Below are 26,861 nucleotides of genomic sequence, written 5' to 3' on the forward strand. Positions count from 1 at the left end.
CACACCTAGCTAATTTTTGTATTTTTTAGTAGAGACAGGGTTTCACCATGTTGGCCAGGCTGGTCTTGAACTCCTGACCTCAGGTGATCCACCTGCCTCGGCCTCCCAAAGTGCTGCAATTCCAGGCACAAGCCACTGTACCTGGCCTTAGCTATGTCTGCCCAGCATCTTCCCTCTTCTGCATCATCAGGGAAACCCTGCTTCCACTCTATTTAGTCCTGCTGGGGCTGCCACTGAGAGTGGTGCAGTCCTCTGCCTCACAGGATGGATACTTGACCCAAAGAAGACAGTAAGAATCCCCCATCCCCTTGCAAGGAATGGGGCAACTCGAAAGAGTCCATGTGAGGAATGAAGCCAGACTCAGACAATCAAGGTGAGAGACTACGAGAGATGAAAGGGCCAGGGACACAGAAACATTTTCTTTTTAAAGCCAGCTGATAATCTTTTTCAAGTTCAGATAGTTTAAGCTGATCACCTACAAGCAAACAAATCCTGACAAATATACAGTTTTCTCAAGTAAATTATTATTATTATTATTGAGATGGAGTCTTGCTCTGTTGCCCAGGCTGGAGTACAATGGTGTGATCTCGGCTCACTGCAACCTTCGCCTCCAGGATTCACGTGATTCTCCTGCCTCAGCTTCTCGGGTAGCTGGAATTACAGCCGCCTGCTACCACGCCCCGCTAATTTTTGTATTTTTAGTAGAGATGGGGTTTCACCATGCTGGCCAGGCTGGTCTCGAACTCCCAACCTCAGGCGATTAGCCCACCTGAGCCTCCTAAAGTACTGGGATTACAGGTGTGAGCCACTGGCACACCCCTGCCCCTCCCCCACCCCCCGCCCAATTTACTTTGTTGATTAGGTGAATTCTTTACTCACTTCCTTTTTCTCTCTGTTGGCTAGTAAGACTCTAATCAAGGTTGATACATTGTATTTACATCTCATCTACCCTAAGGTGGAAAAAGGATAAATGCAGTTCATGTGGTCTAAGGTTGCTGTCCTATCTGTCCAAAAAAGTAAGGATATTCACCACTTATAACCGAAATCTATCAACTTTGGTCAAATTGAAATTTCGAGCATAACCATTAAGAAAACGTGTATCACATCCACATTAGTAGAAAAAAAAAAAAGTGAATGATGAAAAATAGCTCCAAAGAAGGGAAGACAGCTATAATGAAATGGAGAACTGTCAGGACAAACAGATTGAAAGCATAAAATAAGGCAGACCTAAACAAAAATACATCAGTGGTGCTATTAACGAAAATGGACTAAATGTTCTAACTAAAAAACAAAGAAAGTGAGGGTTTTCCCTTATAAATTTTCCTTATAAGTTTTCCCAAGGTTTAAAAAACCAAAACCCAAAAACTTCCTTTTAAGTTTTCCCAGGGTTTAAAAAACCAAAACCCAATTATAAGAGACTTACCTAAAACACAGTTACAGAAAAGATAAAAGTAATGGAAAAAATATACCTTGTGTAGATTTTTAAAAAGATGGCATAGCTATACTGTCAGATAAAGTATAAGGCAAAAAAAAAGTATTAGAAACAAAAAAGGCAGCTTCATAATGATAAAAATTAATTCACCAAGAAAATAAAACAACTTTATGTTTGTATGTACCTGATAATATGGCCTTACAGATATAAAGCAAAAATAAATAAATAAATAAATAAAAATAAAAAATTAAAAGATGAAGTAGACAAATTCATAATTATAGTTAGATATTTAAACACATCTCTCTATAATACATAGGAAAAAAAAATCACTCAGTAAGGATAAAGAAGATTTGAACACCATTAATAAACTTGATCTAACGGCAGTTCATTGGACATTGAATCCAGTAACTGTAGAATACACATTACTTTCAAATACACATGGAACATTTATAAAAACTGACCATAAACACAGCCCTAACAGAAGTATCAAGAAATTTCAAAGGATTAAAATTATACAGCATCGAGCACAGTGGCTCACACCTGTAGTCCTCCCAGCTACTTGGGGAGGCTGAGGCAGGAGGATTGCTTGAGCCAGGAGTTCAAGGCTGCAGTTAGCTATGATCACACCACTGTACTCCAATGTGGGAGACAGTGAGGCTGTCTCAAAAACAAACAAAAAACAGAACAAGCTCACTGACCACAGTTGATTAATAAAGGATAATTAGAAAATGTTAGTATGTTTGGAAATTACAAAACACATTTCTCAAATATAATACCTATTGGTTAAAGAAAGAATTACAATGGAAATTAGAATATTTTTAGAAATAAACAACTAAGAAGGCTCATGCCTGTAATCCCAGCACTTTGGGAGGCCAAGGCGGGTGGATCACCTGAGGTGAGGAGTTCGAGACCAGCCTGAGCAACATGGTAAAACCCTGTCTCTACTAAAATACAAAAATACCTTAGCTGGGCATGGTGGTGCATGCCTGTAATCCCAGCTACTTGGGAGGCTGAGGAGGCAGGAGAATCACTTGAACCCAGGAGGCAGAGGTTGCAGTGAGCCGAGATTGTGCCACTGCCCTCCAGCCTGGGCAACAAGAGTGAAAGTCTGTCTCAGAAGAAAAGAAGAAAAGAAATAAACAACAAATATACCATATATCAAAACTTGTGAACTCCTGCTGAAACAGAATTTGGAAAAAAATGTATAACCTTAAATAGAAAGAATCAAAAAGATAAAAATTAATGAAACTAAACATCAATTTCAAGAAGTCAGAAAAAGAACAAAATATATCCAAGGAAAATAGAAGAGAAAAATAAAGAACAGAGCAGAACTTAGGAAACAGAAAACAAATTTATTATGAAGACTATCACTGATGATCAAAGCAGGTTCTCTGAAAAGAACCTCTACTAAAACCAACGAAGAAGGAAAAAAAAAAAAAAAAGCATTAAAATGAAATCAGAATGGAAGAGGGGATATCCCTACAGATGTTGTACACCAAAGGATAAGAAAATATTATAAACGGCCGGGTGCAGTGGCTCACACCTGTAATCCCAGCACTTTGGGAGGCCGAGGTGGGCAAATCACAAGGTCAAGAGATCGAGACCATCCAGGCCAATGTGGTAAAACCCCGTCTCTACTAAAAATACAAAAAATTAGCTGGGTGTGGTGGTGCGTGCCTGTAATCCCAGCTACTCAGGAGGCTGAGGCAGGAGAATTGCTTGAACCCGGAAGGCGGAGGTTGCAGTGAGCTGAGATCGCGCCACTGTACTCCAGCTTGGCGACAGGGCGAGACTCCGTCTCGAAAAAAGAAAATATTATAAACAACTTTATGTAAATAAATATGAAGGGATAAACTCCCAGGAAAATATTACTTAGTTAAGAAATATAAAAACAAAATCACCCTGGAACCATTAAAGACATTGAATCTGTGGTCAAAAATAAGATTGCAAAGAAAATACACTTCACACCTCCAAGCCCAGGTGGCTTCATCACCAAGGTCTATCATACATTCAAGGCTCAAAGGAGGGGAAACTAAAATGGATGGTGGAAGAGGATGATACGGGCATTTGTTAGATTTCTGGACCAACGGTTGTAATTTGTCTCACTTACCTTCCTCTTATAAGTTTTCCCAGGATTTGTGATTAACCTAAATCCTGGAGAAGCTGTACCTGGATAGAGTGAACTTAATGTAAGAAGCAAGCCTATCTGTATGGTGCAAGAAGTGGACTGTGGAGAATACTACTGGTTCCACCCAGATCCTCTTTACTGGCTAGCACACCTGTCACTCAGATGTGGTATCAGCTGAGAACAACTCACAGATGTCCCTTTCTCCAGAGAACTGCAACTGCCCCCTCACCAGGCTGTGCCTCTCCTCCCCCAATCCAGCTTTCCTCATACTCCTCTTCCTGAGCGCTTCTCCCACAGTCCCACTTGAACAAGAATCCCTATTTTAATAATGCCCTGCTTCTACAGAATGGGATCTAAGATATCACCATTTCAGAGGGTGAAAAGAGAGCCATACAGTATAAGAAGATACATTTAAAATGTACAACGGACAGGGGGGCCACTAACCAAAATATGTAAAGGATAGATATTTCCTTTATTGAAAAAAAAAATAAAGGAAATAGATTTCCTTTATATATTTCCTTATTGAAAAATCAATTTAAAAAATTTAAAAATGGCAAGAGACAATAGACAGTTCACGAAAGAGGCAATCCAATTAACCAACAAAAAACTACTCAAGGGCTGGGCATAGCTCACACCTATAATCTCAGCACTTGGGGAGGCTGATGTGGAAGACCAGTTTGAGTCCAGGAGTTTGAGACCAGCCTGGGAAACATGGCAAGACCTGGTCTCTAAAAAAAAAAAAAATTAAAATAATTATCCAGCTGTCCCAGCTGCTCAGGGGGCTGACGTGGGAGAGATCGCTTGAGCCTAGGAGGTTGAGGTTACAGTAAGCCATGATTATGCCACTGCACTCCAGCCTGGGTGACAAAGCAAGACCCTGTTTCCAAAAAAAAAAAAAGAAAAGAAAAGAAAAGAAAAGAAAAAAGTGCTCAACCTCAAGAGTAAGCAATGAGAGCAAGTTAAAACCACAAGAAAATCATGATACACACATGAAATAGTTAAAACATTAAAACCAATAAAACCAACTATTTGCCAGGATATGAAGCAACTGGAACTCTCATATACTCCTGGTGGGAAAGTAAACTGTCTGACACTATCTAGTAAAGCAATTCTACTCTAACATATATAACCTAAAGAAACTTGTTCAAATACAACAGAAAATATCTAAGGATGTACTTGGCAGTCAGAAACTATAAGTAACTCAAGTATCCATTAACCACAGGATGAATACATCTATTGTGACACAGTCATACCATGAAACACTGTTAGCAATGAAAATAAGTGAGGTCGCCACATGGATGCATCTCACAAACAAGTTGAGCAAAAGAAGCAAAACACAAAATGCAAACAGTATGATTCTATATGTGTGATGTTAAAAAACTTAAACTATATTGTTTAGGGATATATACATAGGTGATATAATTACAAAGAAAAGCAAAAAAAATGATTATCACAAAAGTCAAGATGATTTCTTCTGGGGCAGGAAATTATGATTTGGAAGCAGGTACTGAGTATTGGCAATGTTCTGGTTCTTGACACGTTGGTGATTACATGCGTATTTCCTTTATAGTTATTTGCTAAACTATATATTTGTGGTTTTTTAATGCATATTTGCTGTATTTCATATTCAAAAAGTTTAAGACAAATAAATGAAATAAATATACTGATTATTGTTTCTTAGAAAAATTGATAAAACTAAAATCCTTTATTTTTAAATTAAAAACTGGCCTGCAAAATCCCTAACGGGGTACACGCCAAGTAAATTTTTCAGAATGCCTAAATCTATATTGCTTAGGGTGACCTGAGGACCCCACTTTACATATGGAAAAGTAGGGTGAGTAGGCACCCAAAGTCCTGGGGTAGATACCTTGTTGAAGGCTGTCATTCCTGAGAATCCTTGGTAGGCAGAACCCGGGAGAGTATGCGGAACCAATTTGCCAAAGGGATTTGGGTTAAGGTTAGGAAGAGAAGGGATTAAGCCCGCAAACTCTGATAAGAAGTTGGAAAACAGAGACATCTCTTGGGTGGTCTAGATGACCATGACCAAGGCTGCTAGCAGGAAGGGCCCCAAATGCCCTAAAAGAGAACTCTCCAGGAGAGCAGGGGAACCCAGCCTGGTGAAAAGCTCAACAAAAAGCCCAGAGTGAGGTGCTTTGGGGAGAATGGCTGAGCACGCAAGCATAAATAAAACAAGCTCTAACCTTGGAAACCAAGCATGGAATCATGCTAGCAGAGATTTAGTCCAATAAGGGCGTTGGACAGCAGTGATCACACATTCGTGGACTGTGTAGGACAGCTCAACAGTGATGCCATATAGCAGTGTCAGGAATGACAATGTGTGTGGACTCCTCAGACAATGCAGTTCTCTCTCCTCTGGAGAGTGACAGTAAGACTGACCACTTTGGAATGTATAAGCCCCAGAGAGCTTGGAGAAGGAGACATTGGAATTCTCACTAATAAGGGCATTACAGAGGACTTGGGAGTCTACTTAGAAAAAATAAGGAAATATGAGTGAATTTAAACCCAACCTGTGAAATGAGACATATATGTTAAACATCTAAACTGAAATAGACAAAAATCTTAATCAAATGTCTCTTTATATACATTCCTTTATGTATACAATATCAAACATTTTAGACGACTGGGAAACTAATAATCACTAAACTAACAGAAAGAGGGTAATGAGAGAAACTAGCAGACATTTCAAACAAAAGCCAGGACAGGTAACTCAAGAATAGGTTCATTCATTAAGGCAAACTGAAAGAATAAAGCTTGTTTCATCTATTTCCTGACTGAAGCAGGTAAAAGGAATTTGTTTATTTCACATCATCCTGTGAAAAGCAAGTGATGTCTTCTTGGTTGCCCAGGACACCATCCCTCCCATCTCTGAGAGCTCTTGCTGACTCCCTATCTACATCATTAGAGCCCCCACTAATCTGCCCTCAGTTTTATCCCTGCCAAAGAATCTGAGGTCCCTAAGGCCAAAGTCTACGTATGTTTTTATCTATTTCTACTCACTCCCACTCCTCTTGGCACTGCCACCAATGCAAGTTTATTGAAGGAAAAAAGGAGGGAGGGAAGGAATAGTGTAACTGCACTGCAACTGAAACAAACCAGAGAACGGAAACTCATGGTGAACTGGTGACTGCTTGACCATTTATTGCTTAACAGCTACTTGTGCGATCACAAAAATACAATTCCCCTGATAACCACGGCAACCAAAATGAAGGCACTATGGTGAAGTCGGCTCTTTTCAGAAATCTAAAAACAATAAGAGGCCTGAAACCAGAAATACAAAGAAATCCAAGTGCTCCAGGGCAGAAGGAAATCCTTTCTTAAAAGCCCTGACAGAGCAGCTTTTTCTCCAGTCTCTCAAATCTCACCAGGCTCCAACAAGGGCTCTGGAACTGGTGTGAGGGATCCTGAAATAATTCAGGTCTCTCTGTGTGCTCCTATCCCTGGAGGCCAGCTGCTATGAGGTAAGCTCACTGCGAGCTGCAGCTTATTGTTATTTTAAAATGTAATGAGAATGGGCAGGGAGATGGATATATATATATATAACATTATATAACCTCAAACTAACACAGCTAGCTCTAGAAAAAGCCCCTTGAGGACAGGGACCATGTGTGTCTTGTTCACTGCTCTATGTCCAGATCCTAGTAGGTGTACAAGACACAGTAGGGGTTCCATATAGCTGCTGAATAAACGCAGAATGAGATTAGAACTGAGGGAAAGCACAGCGCCTGGTAAAAGGTCCGTCCTCTCCACTACCCATTGCCAACACTCTGTTGGGTCCTGAGCAAAATCAAAGTCCTGTCGTCCTTCTGGGTCCAGTCTCTCCATTTGCAAAGGAGACAGCTGGATTAGATGGTTTCCCAGGCATCCTCCAGCTCTGACAGTCAATCACTGTACTGTGGTTTTTTTTGGTGGCAACACATGCCTGGCACTTTTCTCTCCCCTCAGAGGGAATCTGATACCCATCTGCTCAAGTAAATTGACGTTCCCATCCAGCCTGACTCATATAGTAGGAACAACAGGTTCATATGCCAATTGTAAAAGAGAAGGCAAAGGGGGCCCAGAATGAGAAAAAGGGAAGAGGTCTTAAAACCAAAACGGCAGTTTTCAGGACTAAAAATATAGAAACAAAAGTGATTATTCTGCTAAAAACAAAACAAAACAAAAACCAAAAAAACCCTTACGTGGGGCAATCTCTAGCTTACTAATAATGCTTATATTAACAGCATTATCTACTGAGGCTTTTGTGCCAGACACTGTGTGCTAAACCCTTTACAATTAATCCTCCCAGCAACCTATGAGCTTATTACCTCCTTTTAACAGATGAGGAATCAATCTGGCTCAAGGTCACAAAGCCAATAAGTGGCAGAACTGGGATCTGAACCCACAGCTGACTCGAGTTCTGGCTCCTCAAATGACTTTCCCCTCTGTTCTTCACTGCAGTCCTAAGAGCGAGGCAGGACAGGCATTATCACTTTTTGTTTAAAGATGAAGAAACCGTCTCTGAGAGGCTTGCGATTTGCATAAAACACACAGTGGATGCCCAGCCCCATATTTGCCCCTGCGTTCCTAGGTGAAGGTTCTTCCCCATCCCAAGAGTCAGTTTGTTCTTCGACTTCACTTACACACTCGAAAAATCTCAGGGCTGGAGGCACCGCTGAGATACATCCTCGGCGTCCGGTAGTTTTACGGGAGGGGAAACCAAGGCACAGCTCTCCGTCGGGGTGCCTGAGCCTCCGGGTGCCGGGAGAGCGCGGAGCCGCAGGCGGCCTGAGGGCACCCCTCACGTTTCTGCCAGACCCCTGATGCCCGAAGCCCGACCAGACGCTCAGTCTCGGCCAGGACCGAACGGCGTTTCCTGGGTCGGTTGCCTGGGGAAGCGCCCCGGGTCCCCTCCCCCGACCGCCCAAGTTCGCCCGCAGCCTCTGCGCACCGGCCGCTTACCTCGCAGGGCGCTCGCCCACCACGGAGTCCGGGCCGCGGCCGCCCGTGCCCTGGAAGCCACCCGCCACCCGCCCCGGAGTCGCAGCAGCCGGTAGGATTGCTGCGTGCGGCCAGCCCCGCCCGGGGGCGGACAGCTGCCTGGGGATCGTGCGGGGCCGCGGCCGTCATGTGACGCGCAAGGCGGCGAAGGATGCCGGGAGCAGCTGGCTAGCCGGGGCTGGGCTTCCCGACCACCGCGCAGAAAAGCTGTATCTGCAGGAGGGGCACCGGGAGGTGGGAGGAATGGAGACCAGGAGGGGGCGCGTGGGTCTTCGGGTACTGCAAAGGCGAGCTTGCGGAAGGACGATTCAGGCTCGTGTTGCGTGGCCCCAGAAGGGGCAGAAATAGAACCAGTGGGTAGAAACTGCAGGGAGACATGCTAAGGCCAATATGGTGTAAATAAGATTCCTGCGAGCACCAGTTATCTAACAGTATAAGGAGCAGTTTCCAGGGGTGCTAGGCTCCCTGTAGGTGAGCATGTAGGGGCTGGGTTCATTCATTGAACAACCCGACCATTGGCTACGTCCAGACAATATACTAGGAGTACATATTAAATTAGTTGTATGTATGGCGCTTAGCATAATGCCTGCCACAAAGTAAATGCTGTATGTTTGTTGCTGCTGGTGCCGTTACTATTACGAGCACAAAACTGAACAAAGCAGGTATGGTTCCTATTCTCCTTAAGTTAATTCTGTAGTGGAGAAAGTAGACAGTAATCAAGCGTCATTTAAACCAATATGTCTTTAAAATTGTAGAAAGTGTACGGAAGGAACTGTAATTTATAAATAGGGGCCAGGTGTGGTGGTTCATGCCTGTAATCCCAGCGCTTTTGGAGGCCGAGGCTGGAGGAAAGATCGCTTGAGCCCAGGAGTTCGAGGTTAACAGTGAGCCATGATCATGCCACTGCACTCCAGCCTGGGTGACAGGGTGAGCCTCTTGTTTCAAAAATAAAACTAAATAAATTAGGGACCAAGGAAGGGTAGTCAAGGAAGACCTCTCAGAGTAAGATAAAGAGCCAAATGGAAGCCGGGCAGGGTAAGCCCTGTGAAAGCTCTTGGGCCAAGTGGATTGGGCTGAAGGAGAAAAGATTGCTCTTTGTGGAAATGGAAAACGTCTAGCTTCTCTGAAGCTTTTTAACGGGGAGAAGTGAGATCAGAAAGGTAGGCAGGGGCCAGATCATGCAGCACTTAGTAGGCCATGAGAAGGATTTTAAAATTGTATGTAACAGGAAGCCACTGAAGGGGTGGAGGATTTGATACCTTTTAAAACAGTATGTCAGCTACTATGTGAAGACAGGAGTTAAGAGTGGAAGCAGAGATTGGTAGCTTAACCTACTTACTGGGCCTATGGAGGTGATATTTATTGAAATGGGAACTATTGTAAGGGGAACATATTTGGAAGTGGGGGCAGATCAAGAACTCCCATTTGAACTTGTTAAATTTGACACTGTCAGTTAGAATGGCTATTAACAAAAAGACAAAAAAAAATAACAAATGCTGGTGAGGACATGGAGAAAAGGGAACTCTCATACACTGAATTATACAGCCATTATAGAAAAATGTATGGAGGTTTCTCAAAAAACTAAAACTAGAACTGTCATATGATCCAGCAGTCCCACTGCTGGATATTTATCCAGAATGTAAATCAGTATATCAAAGGTATGCCTGGATCCCCGTGTTTATTGTAGCACTATTCACAATAGCCAAGATATGGAAGCAACCTAAGTATTCATCAACAGATGAATGGATAAAAAGAATGTGGCATATATACACAACAGAATACTATTCAGCCTGTCATTTGCAGCAACACAGATGGAACTAGACGTCATTATGTAAAGTGAAATAAGCCATGCATAGAAAGACAAATATTGAATGTTGTCACTCATACGTGGGAGCTAAAAAGTTGATCTCATGGAGTTGGCAAGTAGAATGACAGTTACCAGAGGGGAAGGGGATAGAGAGAGGTTGGTTAATGGGTACAGAAGTGGAAAGAAGGAATAAATTTTAGCATTCGATAGCACAGTTATGTGACTGTGACTATAGTTAACAATAATTTATTGTATATTTCAAAATAGCTAAAAGATTTAAATGTTTCCAATACAAATAAATGATACATTTTTGAGATGGATATCCTAAATACCCTGATTTGATCATTACACATTGTATGCATGAGTCAAATATCACATGCACCCCATAAATATATATAATTATCAATTAAAAATAATTTTGAGATGCCTGTGTGTCATCCAAGTGGAGTGATTTAAAAGTATTTCAGTCGATGGAACACACACTCATCCGCCACTTTTGGGAGGTTGATGATGAATCATGAGATCAGAGTTTGGCGCATCAGCCTGACAACATGGTGAAACCCCGTCTCTCACTAAAAACACAAAATTAGCTGGGTGTGGCGCAGTTTATAATTCCAGCACCAGGAGTGCTGAGGCAGGAGAATCGCTAAACCTGAGTTGGTTGCCGCGGTGAGCCAAGATTGTGCGCCATTGCAGCCCAAAGCCTGGGTTAGAGTGAGACCCGTCTCCAAAAAAAAAAAAAAAAAAAAAAAAAAAAAAAAAGCAGTTCACAGGTAATCCCAGCTACTCAGGAGGCTGATGCAGGAGGCAGGAGGATCACTTGAACTCAGGAGTTTGAGACCAACCTGGGCAACAAAGCAACACCTGTCTCTTGGGAAAAAGCAGTTGGATATAGACCTCTGGAATTTACGAGAGAATATCAGCTACAGAAACATAATTTACCAAGAATACTATGAAAAAGAAATTATTACACCAAATTGTGGACTGAAATAACTGGACCCCGTTGTCCTACTGACCTTTTTCAGTCCCTGGTTCTATAGAATATATTCCATAAAAATGTATTCCATCTATTATTACCATATGATGAATGTGGTATGATTCTAGGTGAGGTCTAAGTTACCATGTAGTGTTCTCTTTTATAAATGGGAAAACCAAACACTAAAACCTAAAGCCAACAATTTATTTTAGGACACAAAGTTGTGCAGTAGCTAGGTAGAGTAGAAAGACCACAGGGGTAGTCTCACACTGCAATGAGCCTGATGATATACCTTGCTGACTGGAATAGCTATGCCATATTTAATCCTTTGAAAAGTATCCTACTCCATGAAACTGGCAGTTCAGATATGATGGTCAATAAACAATCAAAAGCTTGAGTTTCTGGATTTGTGCCAGTTAACATTATCATTTTGGTGTTTCTATAAAACAGCTGACTTTCAAAGTGCTACAGCAGCGTCCTACAAGAGCAATATGTCCTCCTTATTAGTGGTGCAAGCATCACATGCCACATGGGAATTTTGTTTGTTTGTTTTGAGATGGGGTTTCGCTCTTGTCCCCCAGACTGGAGTGCAATGGCGCAATCCTGGCTCACCGCAACCTCTGCCTCCCAGGTTCAAGCGATTCTCCTGCTTTAGCCTCCCAAGTAGCTGGTATTACAGGCACCAGCCACTAGGCCCAGCTAATTTTTGTATTTTTAGTAGAGACAGGGTTTCACCATGTTGGCCAGGCTGGTCTTGAACTCCTGACCTCAGGTGATTCGCCTGCCTCAGCCTCCCAAAGCTCTGGGATTATAGGTGTGAGTCACCGCACCTGGCCAGGGATTTTTTTTTTTAGATGGAGTCTCACTCTGCCGCCCAGACTGGAGGTGCAGTGGCGTTGATCTTGGCTCACTGCAAGCTCTGCCTCCCAAGTTCACACCACTCTCCTGCCTCAGCCTCCCGAGTAGCTGGGACTACAGGCACTCCCCACTATGCCCGGCTAATTTTTTGTATTTTTTTAAATGAGACGGAGTCTCACTCTGTTGCCCAGGCTGGAGAGCAGTGGCTTGATCTCAGCTCACGGCAACCTCCGCCTCCTGGGTTCAAGCAATTCTTCTGTCTCAGCCTCCCGAGTAGCTGGGACTACAGGCTTTTGCATTTTTAGTAGAGATGGGGTTTCACCATATTGGTTAGGCTGGTCTCAAACTCCTGACCTCAGGTGATACACCTGCCTCGGCCTCCCAAAGTGCTGGGATTACAGGTGTAAGCCAACGCGCCTGGCCAAAAATATAACTACTTAAATATAAGAACATCATTCATAAACTACAGTTGAGCCTTCTCTTCTTTCTGCCCTTATCTCATTTCTGCATGCCTCTGTCCTACCATTAGACTCAAGAGGAAACTTACTCATCCCTGGCACCTGGTTGGTGTTTACTGGCAAATGAGTAAATGAACACACACAATCTCCTCAACCATGGGAGCTTTAATTACTCTGCTTTCCAGAAAAAGTAGGGCTCACACAGAGTGGTGTCCATGGTCAACATAGTGGACATGCCATGCTTTTTGGCTGCCCAGGATCTGAGGTCCTTTCCTACACTTGGGAATTCCTTGTTTATGAGTTTGCTGGGAAGCAGAACGTGCCTTTCACTATAGAAGTGGAAATTCCGCATATTTTATCTGCTTCTCCTTGTGATCCTATAATGCTACAAATTACTCTCGATTTTGAATTAGCAACTAGAGACACAGTAAAGTCTCTGGAACAATTTTCTCTGGGACCATGGCAAGTGCGGCAAGTTCTTAGAGCAACACTGGTGGCCATGATCCAGGGTTCTGTGCATGTGGCTTTGGCAAAGTAAGCGGTGGCACCTAATGTTCAGCAGAAATGGTGTCCTCACTGCCCTAGCTCTGTGGAGTATGACCAAGGAACAAAGGGTGATGTTCCAGTTGCCTACTCTCCAAGCCTGATTCTTTAGGCCTCCTGGTGATGCTGAACTCCCTATTATCCTTTTAATAAAATACTTTTCTTTTTCTGTCAAAATTTTTTTGGTGTTTGCAACTAAAAAATCTGACTCACACAGTCACATAAAAAATAGCAGAGCTGAAACTATAATCTAGGACTTTGAAATCCTAATTCTAGTGTTCTTTCCATGTAGACAGATCTCTACTTGTCAACAACCCACAATTTCTACGTTACATATTGATATCCCTAAATCATTTTGTTCACCGAATTTATACTTGGATATGTAATCTGATTAGTGAACATTTCAAGTGACTGTATGGTGAGGCAGCTGCCTGTGGAACATTTAGTTTCAATTGCAGTAGTATCTTTGTACATCTGTTTATCTAATAGTTTCTTTCTTTTTTGCATTTTTGGCCTCTGTAGACTTAAGTAGAAATGAAAATACACTGCACTTGAACAAACGTGGGAGTTAGGGGCCCCGACACCTGCACAGTCACAAATCTGCATGTAACTTTGACTCCCCGAAAACTTACAGAAACCTTACCAATAACATAAAAAATAGATTAACACATATTTTGTATCACTATCTATTATATACTGTATTCTTACAACACAGTAAGCTAGAGAAAATGTTAAAATTACAAAGAGAAAAAGCACTGACAGTACTATACTGTATTTATTTAGATTGTAAGTTTAGGTTGTCTGTTTACAAGATTAGTCTTGTCTGAAATCGGAGCAACTACTGCTACAGACCTCAATTTATAGTACATATCAAGAATTCAACTTTTTCCTGTAATGTAATGACTTTTCTCTGCTTCCTGGGAGCACTTCCAGCATCACTAGTTGCACTGTGTATGGATCTCATGGAGTTATTAAAGGTTTTATGGTATGGCATTAAACACAAAAAATACGCAAGAACAGGGAGGGATCACTTTTACTTTGATTCGCAATATACTGGAGAGAGGAACTGCTCATGCAGAGATGAGTGTCACATGGCATTTTAAGTGGACACCTACAACACTTGAGCTCCCTGCAGTGGCAACAAGAGGTGGCTATGGATTTACTGTAGTACACTATTACAAAAGAAAATTTTATGCGGTTATGATTTAATACTGCATCTTTCTCTTGACCTCAAATCATGCTATATATGGTCTGTTTGTGTACATAAGTTTTGATAAATCTTCACTTTTTATAATAGATGTATGCATTTTATGGCAGTAATAGACTGTGATCTACATATTTTTATGCATTCATGGCATACTTTTTCTTAATTTTTTTCAATATTTCTAGGCTACATATGTGTGCTTTTTTTTCCCAAATTATTGCAAATCTCCAATTTTTCAATGTATTTATTGAAAAAAATCTGCATGTAAGTGGACCTGTGCACTTCACATCTGTGTCGTTCGAGGGTCAACTCTATTACTAACGTGACTGAGAAAAAGATGAAAAACTATTAGACATGCTTAAAGTAGATCTTTTTAGCCTTATAATGACTGTTGGACTAAAACCAGCTATGTTGTATTTCTGAAGGAAAGAAACAATTTAAGAACACATTTCCTAACTCTGAAAATATTTCATATGTTTAAAAGACAAAGTGCATAAATGATTTTGTAATGTTTTACATCTCAGTAACAAGTACATTCAACTTTTATATATGTGATTTCTATGTTTTGTGTACTTATACTAAAGTAGGCAACTGGCACCACATATGCATATCTGTAATACTGAGCGCACACAAGTAGCACGTAAGTAACAACTGTTCACTGTCTCCTGGGTAATGTCCATAACATGGAGTAAGGAAAAGGTCTTGTGTTTTCTCTCAAATTTATTATGACAAATTTCAAGAAATACGTTATTAAAGGTTGTTCTTGTGTAGTGGAATTTGGAACTGCAGTATATAAAATAGCCAGCAGATGTCAGAATGGAATCTCTTAAGACTCAAGTATGAAAACACAATAAATAACAGGAGTTTCTGGAAGGACTGAGGCTTTCTTGCACTGTGCACAACACACTTCACACTAGTCTTTCTTCCTCAAATACATCTGCTTTAACACTTTTTCAAAGACTCCCCACTCTATCTGGCCAATTCCTATTCACCCAAACCTTACTTTATGTGTCTCTTCCTAAGGAAGTCCTCCCTACTGCCTCCCAGGCTCAAAATTGAACCCATTATTTTCCCCTTGAAACTTGTTCCTTACTTCAGCAAATGGCACCATCAACCCCGCTGCTTAAATATTGCTTAAATATTGAAACCCCGTCTCTACTAAAAATACAAAAAATTAGCCGGGCGTGGTGGTGCGTTCCTGTAGTCTTCTTTGATGCCTTTCTTTCCTCACTACACATATCTAAATAAACGCTGAGCTGCTCATTTACCCCTCTGACCTCTCCTTCTAATACAGTACCCATATTGCATCCAATATTGTTTTAAGTGGACAATTCTGAACTCCCCACCTTGATCAACATGATCTTTGCCTGACTCTCCCTTTACCTATTCCCCCTAGATAACCTGAACTTAACCCTTCAGGTTCCTTTAAATGTCATGTTTTCAGGGAAATTCTCTCTGAGCCTCCAGCAAGGTTTTCAGGTCTTTGAGATATTTACTCACATGGCATCTTATGGCATATTATAGACCTCAAAAAGGCAGTCCCCCTGCCCATCCATATCCTCAACTCTTAGCACAGTGCCTGGCACATAGCAGGAACTCAATAACGCTGATGAATGAATTTGTAATCTCAGCGCTTTGATCTACGATAGAATGAAATCTTTAAAGTAATAAAACAGTGATTTGGTGACCATTTCACACTTAGCCAAATTGTGCTCTTTACTTTAGATGTCCTGTAGGACAAATCTGGTCAGCCATCTTTTCTGTAAATAAAGTTTTACTGGGACACAGCCACACCCACGCATTTACATATTGTCCGTGGCTGCTTTCATACTACCAACCGCAGTTGGCAGAGTTAAGAGATCATAAGAGCCCGCAAAGCCTAAAATATTTACCATTTGACCCTAACAGAAAGCTTGCCAACCCCTGCTTTAGCGGCTTGAGGACAGCTACATACAGAATTTATGACACGATCAAGCTATAAAAGCAAAATAGAGTAAAAAGACTGGTGCCTGGATCTTATAAGAGACAAGCTTAGCTCAAGCAAAGAGGGGGAAGAGAAAAAGAAGTCCTGATTCCTGTACTTGTTCTTCATTCCAAATGTAGGCCCAAATTTTCCAGCCTGTGAACTGCTGAACACATTGTTAATTGTAATGCTAACTTACTTCACAGAAGAACTATAAAGAGCAATGATAAAGCAGTTTTTGGGTTTTTTTTTAATGTTGCACTGACAGCAGGAAGAACACTACCTTAATTTAGGAGCAACATTCCTACTAAGCTGGTAACCTGTTTGTGGAGAATAAACATTTTTCATTATCCCCATTTCTTTCAATGCAACCCTTTCAAGAGTTTACCAAATTCAGATTTGCTATGGTTCTTTCTTATTTCACATTACATATTCAAACAAACTGTATATATCTCTCCAACTGTTTCTTACTATAGTATTTCAGAACTGTTTATTCCAAGTATTGAACCCCTCTGTGGAGTTGATGGCCTAAATGTTAAAAAGTTGGCCATAAAAACTCAACCATCACATCTTCTCTTACTCCAGCCTGAACATACACTGGAATCCAGGGTAACAATTACACTATTTTCCTCCAAGAAAAGCACGTAAAGATGGGGTACAATGAATAAATAAACATTAAAAGTCCCCTGGATAAGCACAGACTGACTAGAAATAATTTTTTTTAATGAAAAAAAAAAAAAAAAGTCCCCTAAGCCTTGGCCAGCTGTTACTCATTGGCCACTGAAACTTCCAGTCTCAACCTCTCCATTTGTAAAATGGCTTTAATATTGATTGGTTAAGGCTATTTTTAGATAATGAACTTAAGTGTTTGGTAAGTTTGAAGTTTGTACACAATTAGAGGATGAGTATGCTATCTCAGAGCATCTGTAAACAACAATGAGATCTATCTATGCCATGAATGCCAGCACAAATCACTTCTAAATGCCTTATACCAAAGACTAGCCATTAATAACATTTACCAAATGTCAAGCAATTGTGCCAACTGCTCTACTTGCATTTTTTCACTTAATCCTTATGACACTTTGAAGTAGAGATTTCTATTATCCTACTTTTATCGTTAAAGAAAATGAGATTCAGCCGGGCGCGGTGGCTCACGCCTGTAATCCCAGCACTTTGGGAGGCCAAGGCGGGCGGATCACGAGGTCAGGAGATCGAGACCATCCTGGCTAACAAGGTGAAACCCCGTCTCTAGTAAAAATACAAAAAATTAGCCGGGCGTGGTGGTGCGTTCCTGTAGTCCCAGCTACTCGGAGTCTGAGAATGGCGTGAATGCAGGAGACGGAGCTTGCAGTGAGCCGAGATGGTGCCACTGCACTCCAGCCTGGGCGACAAAGCGAGACTCCCTCTCAAAAAAAATAAAAATAAAGAAAATGAGATTCAGAGAGGCTCACTTGCTGAAAATCACCCATCTCGTAAGTATTGGAGCCAACACTCAATCAAATCTGCCTGTCTTTAGAGCCAGGATTCATATGACCACAGTGCCACACACTACACCTTAATTTAAGAAATAAATGCAGAACCACAGAATTAAAATACGTGCTTTCCAGGTAAAGATGGTAGATTAAGCACATGTATCTACCTCCACTCCCTCCCAAAAATCCCATTAAATGACAGTAAAAGTTTTGTCTTGGCCGGGCGCGGTGGCTCAAGCCTGTAATCCCAGCACTTTGGGAGGCCGAGACGGGCGGATCACGAGGTCAGGAGATCGAGACCATCCTGGCTAACACGGTGAAACCCCGTCTCTATTAAGAAATACAAAAATCTAGCCGGGCGAGGTGGCGGGCGCCTGTAGTCCCAGCTACTCGGGAGGCTGAGGCCAGAGAATGGCGTGAACCCGGGAGGCGGAGCTTGCAGTGAGCTGAGATCCGGCCACTGCACTCCAGCCTGGGTGACAGAGCGAGACTCCGTCTCAAAAAAAAAAAAAAAAAGTTTTGTCTTAAGATATAAACCTAAAAGGATGGAAGAAAAGAGGAAACAGGAATAAAATGTTAGAAGCTGGAAAACAGGTAGATCAACAGTAAGTAATGTAGTAGACTGAAAAACTGAATTCTGAGCCAGCAGTAGGAAAAGAAAAAAAAAACCCACAGGAACCCGCAAACAACAAAAAACTCACAACCTAATTTATATCATGGAATCCCTAAAAGGTTCAGAAACTGGTGGCTTCAGGTGCCTCTAGAAATAAGGGGTAGAAGGGTACACATTAAAATAAGACTTGGTGCAAGGTTTAAGTAATCAGATGCTCTCTGCAACTCTATGCAGCTGAACAGCCTCCATTACACAGTGCCCTCTCAAAATTACAAGTTTTTTTTCTGGCCAGGCAGTGGCTCACGCCTGTAATCCCAGCACTTTGGGAAGCTGAGATGGGCAGATCACCTAAGGCCAGCAGTTCGAGACCAGCCTGGCCAACATGATGAAACATGGTCTCTATTAAAAATACAAATATTAGCCAGGCATGGTGGTGTGCGCCTGTAATCCCAGCTACTCAGGTGGCTAAGGCACAAGAATCATTTGAGTCAGGGAGGCAGAGGTTGCAGTGAGCCGAGATCATGCACTGCACTCCAGCCTGGAGCAAAACTCTGTCTCCAAAAAATAAAAAGTTTATTTTCTGAAAAGGGTAAAATAGAAGGTCTCTAGATTACGGGATGCCAAGTAGTTTGGGCAGAGTTATTATACTCAAAAGAGAGACACAGTGAGCAAATGCATACTGGATACTGAAACACATACGCACACCTCTCTCTCCTGAGCCTCACCACAGCCCCATTCCTTTGAATCCCAGAACATTGGCACGGCCTCATTCAGCACTTGGGAGATTGGAAGAGTCTTTGTTCTCTGAGGAATGACCAGCTCAATAGGGAATAACTAAAGATACAGACACAAAAAGTTTTCTCAACAAAAATGGCCCAATAGATGGCCCTTTGGCAAAGTTCAACATCAACAAGCTCTACTCCGAGCCTTTAATCCATGTTGGTTCCCAATTTTTTAATGTGAGCAGACAACCAACGGAAGCATCTAATATGAAACAAACAAACAAAAAAAGAAAAGTAATTATAGATAAAATAGACTATAAAGGAAAAAGAAAACATTAAAAGTACTATCATTCTAAAAAGAGAGCAGAAGGAAAAAGAAGGAGAGGAAATCAATAAAAACCTACAAGCATTCATTGGTGGGAGGTACTCAACTCATGGAGACAGAGTAGAATGATGGTTACTAGAGGCTGGGAAAGGTTAGAAGAGGAATACAGATGGCTAATGGGTGCAAAAATATAGTTAGATGTAATGAATAAGTTCTAGTATTTGATAGCATAATGGGTGATTACAGTCAATAATTACTGTATATCTAAAAATATCTAAAAGTATAACTGGAATGTTTGTAATACAAAGAAATTATAAATGAGGTGACAGATAATCCCTTTATCCTGATGTGATTATTATGCATTGTATGCCTGTATCAAAATATCTCATACACCCCATAAATATATACTTACGTTCCCATAAAAAATAATAAAATTATTTTAAAACCTACAAAATTTGAGAACTAAAAGATACAAGTCTCAAGTTTAAATAGGTTCACCAAGTGCCCACCACAGTAAATTAAAATAAACACACACTAAGCGATGTCATCATGGAACACAAGCATACTAGGAACAAAGATCCTTGTTTCTCAGGACGAAAAATTTAGTCCCACAAAAAAATCAGGAATCAGAATGATTTCAGATTTCTCAGCAGTAACACTGAAAGCTAGACGTTTTGCTTTAAAATTCTCAAGGAAAATGATTGCTCATCTAGAACCCTATATTCAGCAAACTATAGAATAAAGACATTTTTAAGGCCAGGCATGGTGGCTCAAACCTGTAATCTCAGCACTTTGGGAGGCTGAGGTGGGCAGATTACCTGAGGTCAGGAATTCGAGACTAGCCTAGCCAACATGGCAAAACCCTGTCTCTACTAAAAATACAAAAATTAGCCAGGTGTGGTGGCACGTGCCTGTAATCCCAGCTACTTGGGAGGCTGAGGCAGGAAAATCGTTTGAACTGACCTGGGAGGTGGAGGTTGCAGTGAGCCAAGATCACGCCACTGTACTCCAGCCTGGTTGACAGATCAAGTCTCTGTGTCAAAAAAAAAATAGAGACATTTTTAGACCAGCAAGGTCATTCACCTCCTATGTCACCTTTCTCAGGAAGACACTGCTAGAGAAAAAAATGCTCCATCAAACAATGGAGTAAACCAAGACACTAGGTAACAGAAAACATGAGATACAATAAGAGAGAAGAAAAAGAATTCCCGGACAATAGTGAAGGGAGTTCCCAGAATACAGCCACACATCAGGCATAGAAGGCTATCAGTCCAGTCAGGGGCAGGTCAGAAGACTCCAGGAAAGGCTTACTCAGGAAAATGAAACAGAGTACCTAATAAAGCTGATTGCTGTGAATGATTTAGATAAATGGCAAAAAGTTTAGTTGATTTAGTGGAGATTCCATAGAAAAACCAAGTCTAGAAAAAAACCAAAAGGATATACAGCAAAAGAAAACCAGGCACTATACTCAGAATCATTCCTAATGATACTGACCTACTCAAATCACACTATGTTATCTGAAGGGGTGGCCTGCCCCTCCACACCTGTGGGCGTTTCTCCTTAGGTGGAACGAGAGACTTGAGAAAAGAAATGAGACACAGAGACAAAGTATAGAGAAAGAAAAAGTGGGCCCAGGGGACCCACGCTCAGCATACAGAGGACCCATGCCTGCCCGGTCTCTGAGTTCCCTCAGTATTTATTGATCATTATCTTTACCATCTGAGAAAAAGGGAAGTGGCAGGATAATAGGATCATCGTAGGGAGAAGGTCAGCAGTAAGACATATGAATAAAGATCTCTGTGACTGAAGTTTAAGGAAAAGTGCTGTGACTTGATATGCATATGTAAACATCTCCATAAATCTTTTTTAGTGCACAAAGAGCAGCATTGCACTAGCAAGTCCCACCTTCCGCCCTAAGGCGGTTTTCTCCTTTCTCAGTAAACAGAACATACAATCGGTTTTACACTGAGATGTTCCATTGCCCAGGGACCTGCAGGAGACAGATGCTTTTCTCTATCTCAATTGCCAAGAGGCCTTCTTTCCTCTTACACTAGTCCTCCTCAGCACAGACCCTTCACAGGTGTCAGGCTGGGGGACAATCAGGTCTTTCCCTTCCCACGAGGCCTTATTTCAGACTATCACATGGGGAGAAACCTTGGACAATACCTAGCTTTCCTAGGCAGAGGTCCCTGCGACCTTCCTTTGGCAGTGTAAGTGTCCCTGGGTACTTGAGATTAAGAGAATGGTGATGACTTTTAACCAGCAAGCTGCCTTCAGGCACCTTTTTAACAAAGCACACCCTGCACAGCCCAAAATCCTTTAAACCTTGAGTCACCACAGCACAAGTCTCTTGCAAGGACAAGGTTGGGGGTAGGGTCACAGATTAACAGCATCTCAAATACAGAACAAAATGGAGTCTCTTATGTCTACTTCTGTCTATATAGACACAGTAACAGTCTGATCTCTCTTTCTTTTCCCCACAGTTATCCTTTGAAAGGAAGAGATGACAAGATATGTGAGTGATGGAGCTAAAGAGAGGAAAGACACCTAAATCCCAATCATGACCATCACATTATTTAGAGACAAAAAGGTAAATACCAATAAAATCAGCTAAAAAAAGGTGTATGTAGTTGCTCCTGGGGAGAAGGTTAAGGACTATCCCCCCACCGACACAACAAACTTGGAGAACTATTTGGCTTAAAAATATAGTACTTTTTTCCTTTGGTAGTACTAATATTTCATATACTCAGCATCAAGCAGTAATGCTACCTTTCATTAAGACTGCCTGGCAATAAAACACAATGACGCTTCATCAGGATTGGCAAATTCTCTAGTCCAAAATAAGACGAACTTACTGAAGCTTGCAATAATCTCAATATTATAATAGTCTCACTAGTGATTGCAGCAAAAAGTAGGATAAGAAAAATAGAAACCCAATTTTTCTTAATTGATATGTTTATTAAAAACATAGACTAATGATCCTGTGCTTAAAAGTCGTTGTGGTTATGTGTTGATTTCCACGAAACATAACTATTAAGAGACTCTTCACAAATATACTCTGGGCAGAAAAGGTAAACAGAAATGACTGACAAGACAGTGCCATTTCAGACACAGCTCCCTCAATACTTGCTAGAAAATGGAGTTTGACATTATTTACAATTATACCAGTATTGTCAGAGGCGAAATGTCACAGGGATAAGGGTACACCAGATCATGAGACATCGTTTCATACTTCCCAAATAGTTTTAAATTTTAGCTTTGAACGTCAGTTACCAGAGCCAAACTTGTTCTTAACAAGCAGAACTTTATGTCCATTCAAAGAGTCTCTTACACCTTTCTGGGCCTATTCACTTGCAGAGAGGAGTCGAAACTGTAACCAGGCTCTTCATATCGTGCATTCATATGAGATGTCCAGTCTTCATATGCTGTCCAATTTCTTTAAGATAAATGGAGCTGAAAGAAAAATAAATCTAAAATTAGTTTTCAAATCTATTAGTCCATAGGCTACATTATAGAATTATAAGACTGGGGAAGGAAACCTTATAGGTTTATTCAACATGTTTTTGAAAATAACTCCAAGTGATGGTCAAGCATCTGCCTGTACAACCCAGCAAAAGGGACTCATTGCCTTCCACAGCAGCCCATTCTACTGTCATTCAGCTATTACTGTAAATTTCATTCTTATACTATGTAAAACCTTTTCTCCAGATAGGCTGCCCCTTAGGATGATAAAGTATAAATCCAATTCTTTTTCAAATGGCAATCCTTTACTCTGGCGATTTATTTTAACTGTAAAAGGAACTCTAGAGGAAACAAATGGGTATTTTTCACCTTTAAAAACTCATTTGAAAGGCAGAAGTTATGGGAAAACACTGGACTAGAGAACCAGAAGAGCTGGACACTGCTGGAGAAAAAAGGAGGAAAATATATTTTGGGTCTCTTACTGATTAGCTCTGTATCACTTACATACTCTAATCACATCTGATACAGTCCTACCTCAGTCATTAAGAGGGTCTAATAAGATCATGTACATAGAAATGTCTAGAAAAGTAAGTGTCAACATATAGATCTAAAGAAGTGATATTACTGTTCGGTGTAAAAGTGTTGTGACCAAAAAAAAGTTACTCAAATCACCTTCTTTCTCAATACTCACACAAATAGAACACTTTGTTATTATTATTTTTTTTTCAGTCCCCCGAGTAGTTGGGACTATAGGCACATGCCACCATGCCTGGCTAATTTTTGTATTTTTTTAAAAGACGGGGTCGCCATGTTGCCAAGGCTGGTCTTGAACTCCTGAGCTCAAGCAACCTGCCCTCCTCAGCCCCGCAAAGTGCTGAAATTACAGGCATTGAGCCGCTGCACTCAGCTCAATTTGTTAATATTAAACTGAAGACACTGAGATCTGTCAGAAGCTGATAAAGTCAGCAGTATATCCAACCTTTTCTACTAATTCTTAACGACAGAAAAAAATCCGTGAAATAATCAATGGATAAGCAAAATGTGATATATCCTTCCAATGGAAACTTATTTAGCCATCAAAATGAAGTTCTGACACATGCTACAACATGGATGAATCTTGAAAACCTTATGCTAAGTGAAATAAGCCAGACACAAAAGGCCATGCATTTGACAATTTCATTTAAATGAAATATCCAGGGCCAGGTGTGGTGGCCCACACCTGTAATCCCAACACACTGGAAGGTGGAAATGAGAAGGATTGATAGAGCCCAGTAGTTCGAGACCGACCTGGGCAACAAAATGAAACCTCGTGTCTACAAAAATTAGCAGGGCGTGCTGGCGTGTGCCTGCAGTTTTAGTTACTCAGGAGGCTGAAAGTAGTTGGATCACTTGAGCCCAGGAGGTTGAGGTTGCTGTGAGTCACGATCACCGCAGCCTCCACCTCTGCCCTCTAGCTTGGGCAACAGAGCAAGACCCTGTCTCAAAAAAAAAAAAAAAAAATCCAGAATAGACAAATCCATAGAGAAAAAGTAGATTAGTAGCTGTGAAAGGCTGTAGAAAAGGGAAAATGGGGTAACAATGAACGCATATGGTGTTTCTTCTAGGGGGAAAGAAAATATTGTCAAATTGTGATGGCTGCACAACTGACTTTGCTAAAAACCACTAAATTGTACACTTTAAATGGGTATATTGTATAATGTACAAATTATATTTCAACTTAAAAGTGAAAATAAACAATTCATATCAAATACAAAGATCACTGAGAAGCAGCAAATATTTTACTGGCAGCTAGATCAATGAAAAAGGCAGGAGGCAGGAAATAAGTAAATTTGGGAGTTGCAAGAAGCTGTTGAAGTAGGATGACATGGGTGTTTCTGTTCCCCAAGACTTGATCTCCTGTGAAAGCAGAGTAATACCACAGACAGTGAAAGAGACACACAATAAGGGAGATCTCGGCCTAGGCCCAACATGAGCCTTCAATAGGATGACCTTGGTATGGCCTTCATTTATTTGAACCATCCCTGCCACTCCATCCAGACTGGCTGGCCAATAATATACAGCAAGGAACAATGGAAAGCATACTGAATTGAGAATGAGAAGGCAGGGCATTCGAGAACTGATCATAAAGCTGCTTCCAGTTCTTATGTTCAGTGTTCCTATAACTCTGATACCGTCCTTCCTTGCTAAGTCCCCTCTGAAAATCAAGTTTTCATATGTAAAATGATATAAAGAATCTTAGGCCCTGCCTCCCTCAAAGGTCCACTGTCAAGACTATATAATGGGAGTAACTTCCTGTCAATTGTAAAATATAGAAAAAAAAAACCCTCAAATATTTGCATTAATCCTATAGATTCATATTCTTTTTTCCCATTTCTTCCAAAAAAGTAATCATTTACTTCACCCTCTATACAAAGAAACAGAAATGAAGCAAAACTTTTTGGATTTCAAAGGTCAGCACTTTTGAATGGGAAGGAACCTGGCCGCTGGTTCACGCCTGTAATCCCAGCACTTTGGGAGGCCCAGGCAGGCGGATCACCTGAGGTCAAGAGTTCGAGACCAGCCTGGCCAACATGGTGAAACACCCATCTCTACTAAAAAAAAAATATTAGCCGGGCGTGGTGGCACACGCCTATAATCTCAGCTACTCGGGAGGTTGAGGTAGTAGAATGACTTGAACTCTAGAGGCAGAGGATGCACTGGGCCGAGATTGCGCCACTGCACTCCAGCCTGGGCAACAGGCGAGACTGTCTCGAGAAAAAATAAATAAATAAATAAATAAATAAATAAATAAATAAATAAAAGAAAAGAGAGGGAAGAAACCTGGTATTGAGTTAAGAGTTCTGGATTTTAGGTCAAGATCATTCACTGAATCGCTGAGTGACCTTCCCTACTCTGGTTCCGTTTCTCTGTCTGCAAAACGAGGGAGTTCCTCTAGGGATCATTACTTAAGCTCTTTCAGATCAAACATTCTTTTTTTTTGAGATGGAGTCTTGTTCTGTCACCCAAGCTGGAGTGCAGTGTCGCGATCTCGGCTCACTGCAACCTCCGCCTCCTGGGTTCAAGCAATCCTCCCACCTTAGTCTCCCGAGGAGCTGGGATTACAGAAGCCAGCCACCACGAACTCCTGACCCCAAATGATCCGCCCGCCTCGGCCTCACAAAGTGCTGGGTAGGATTACAGGCGTAAGCCAACGCGCCCGGCAGCTCAAACATTCTTAAAGCTGGGAGAACCAGGATGATTAACCACGCGCGCCGGGCCACCACGTGCACTTCAGTGCCCCGACCCTGACCCGCTGACCTCAAACCGCGCATATGCCCGTCGCCCTCAACGCGTACCCTCCTTGCTCCCCGCTACCGTTCAGCTCAGTTCAAGGGCCCCGATGGCCTGTATGATTAGAGTTAAGGGGTGACCGCCGGTGAGCTCCCCGCTAGTCTCACAGTCACAGCCCGGGAGACACTCACTGACTCGCAGCAGGGCCACGTAGATGAGAAAGTTCCGTATGGAGGAGATCACATCCTCGCGCATCTTCCGTTTCATCTCCTCCGGGTCCAGCTTCGGCGCGAGGCCCTCAATCCGGAACATCGCGGCTCTGACTTTGCAGTTTCCAGATGCCGCGCTCTCCTCTTCCCAGTGGCCGCCTCGCGCCCGGAACTGGGCCTATCCCACTTCCTGTTCCCGCCCCCCCCGTTGCCACACTGGACGATGGATGCCTGCAAGGGACATTCCACGTCCCGACCCAGCGGATCTGAAGTGCGGTCTGAGGCGGGCGGCAGCAATCTCAGCAACGCAGACTTGGGTTTCTCCACGCTGTCTTTAATAACATCTGTCTTATACAAAAATCAGCCCGACTCGGTGGCGCGTGCCTATAATCCCAGCTACTCGGGAGGCTGAGGCAGGCAA

The 26,861-nt window shown here is 41.8% G+C and overlaps 2 protein-coding genes across 4 annotated transcripts in view; both read right to left on the bottom strand.

Moving 5' to 3' along the window:
• Positions 1–10,091, bottom strand: part of FBXO10 (F-box protein 10) — a 68,877-nt gene extending 58,786 nt beyond the window's left edge. For 2 of the 3 annotated variants that reach the window (XR_002517516.2, XM_009188481.4), the window contains exon 1: positions 8,520–10,091. Coding sequence is in view for 1 of the 3 variants with exons in the window: in XM_009188481.4 (XP_009186745.3) it covers positions 8,520–8,687 (168 nt within the window). In the remaining 2 variants the exon portion in view is untranslated. Of the gene's footprint in view, positions 1–8,200; positions 8,486–8,519 lie in introns of those variants that run through there. The other variant, XM_009188482.4, reaches the window with a different exon arrangement.
• A 12,345-nt stretch (positions 10,092–22,436) lies between these two features.
• TOMM5 (translocase of outer mitochondrial membrane 5) lies at positions 22,437–26,625 on the bottom strand. The gene is made up of 2 exons (XM_009188480.4): positions 26,423–26,625; positions 22,437–22,952 (listed from the first exon to the last, which is right to left on the bottom strand). Exons 1-2 carry the CDS (start codon positions 26,541–26,543, stop codon positions 22,918–22,920), a joined length of 156 nt encoding a protein of 51 aa, XP_009186744.2. The 5' UTR covers positions 26,544–26,625; the 3' UTR covers positions 22,437–22,917.
• Positions 26,626–26,861: the final 236 nt, after the last annotated feature.

Source organism: Papio anubis, chromosome 13 (genome assembly GCF_008728515.1).
Source record: "Papio anubis isolate 15944 chromosome 13, Panubis1.0, whole genome shotgun sequence".
In the NCBI taxonomy this organism is placed as follows: Eukaryota; Metazoa; Chordata; class Mammalia; order Primates; family Cercopithecidae; genus Papio; species Papio anubis.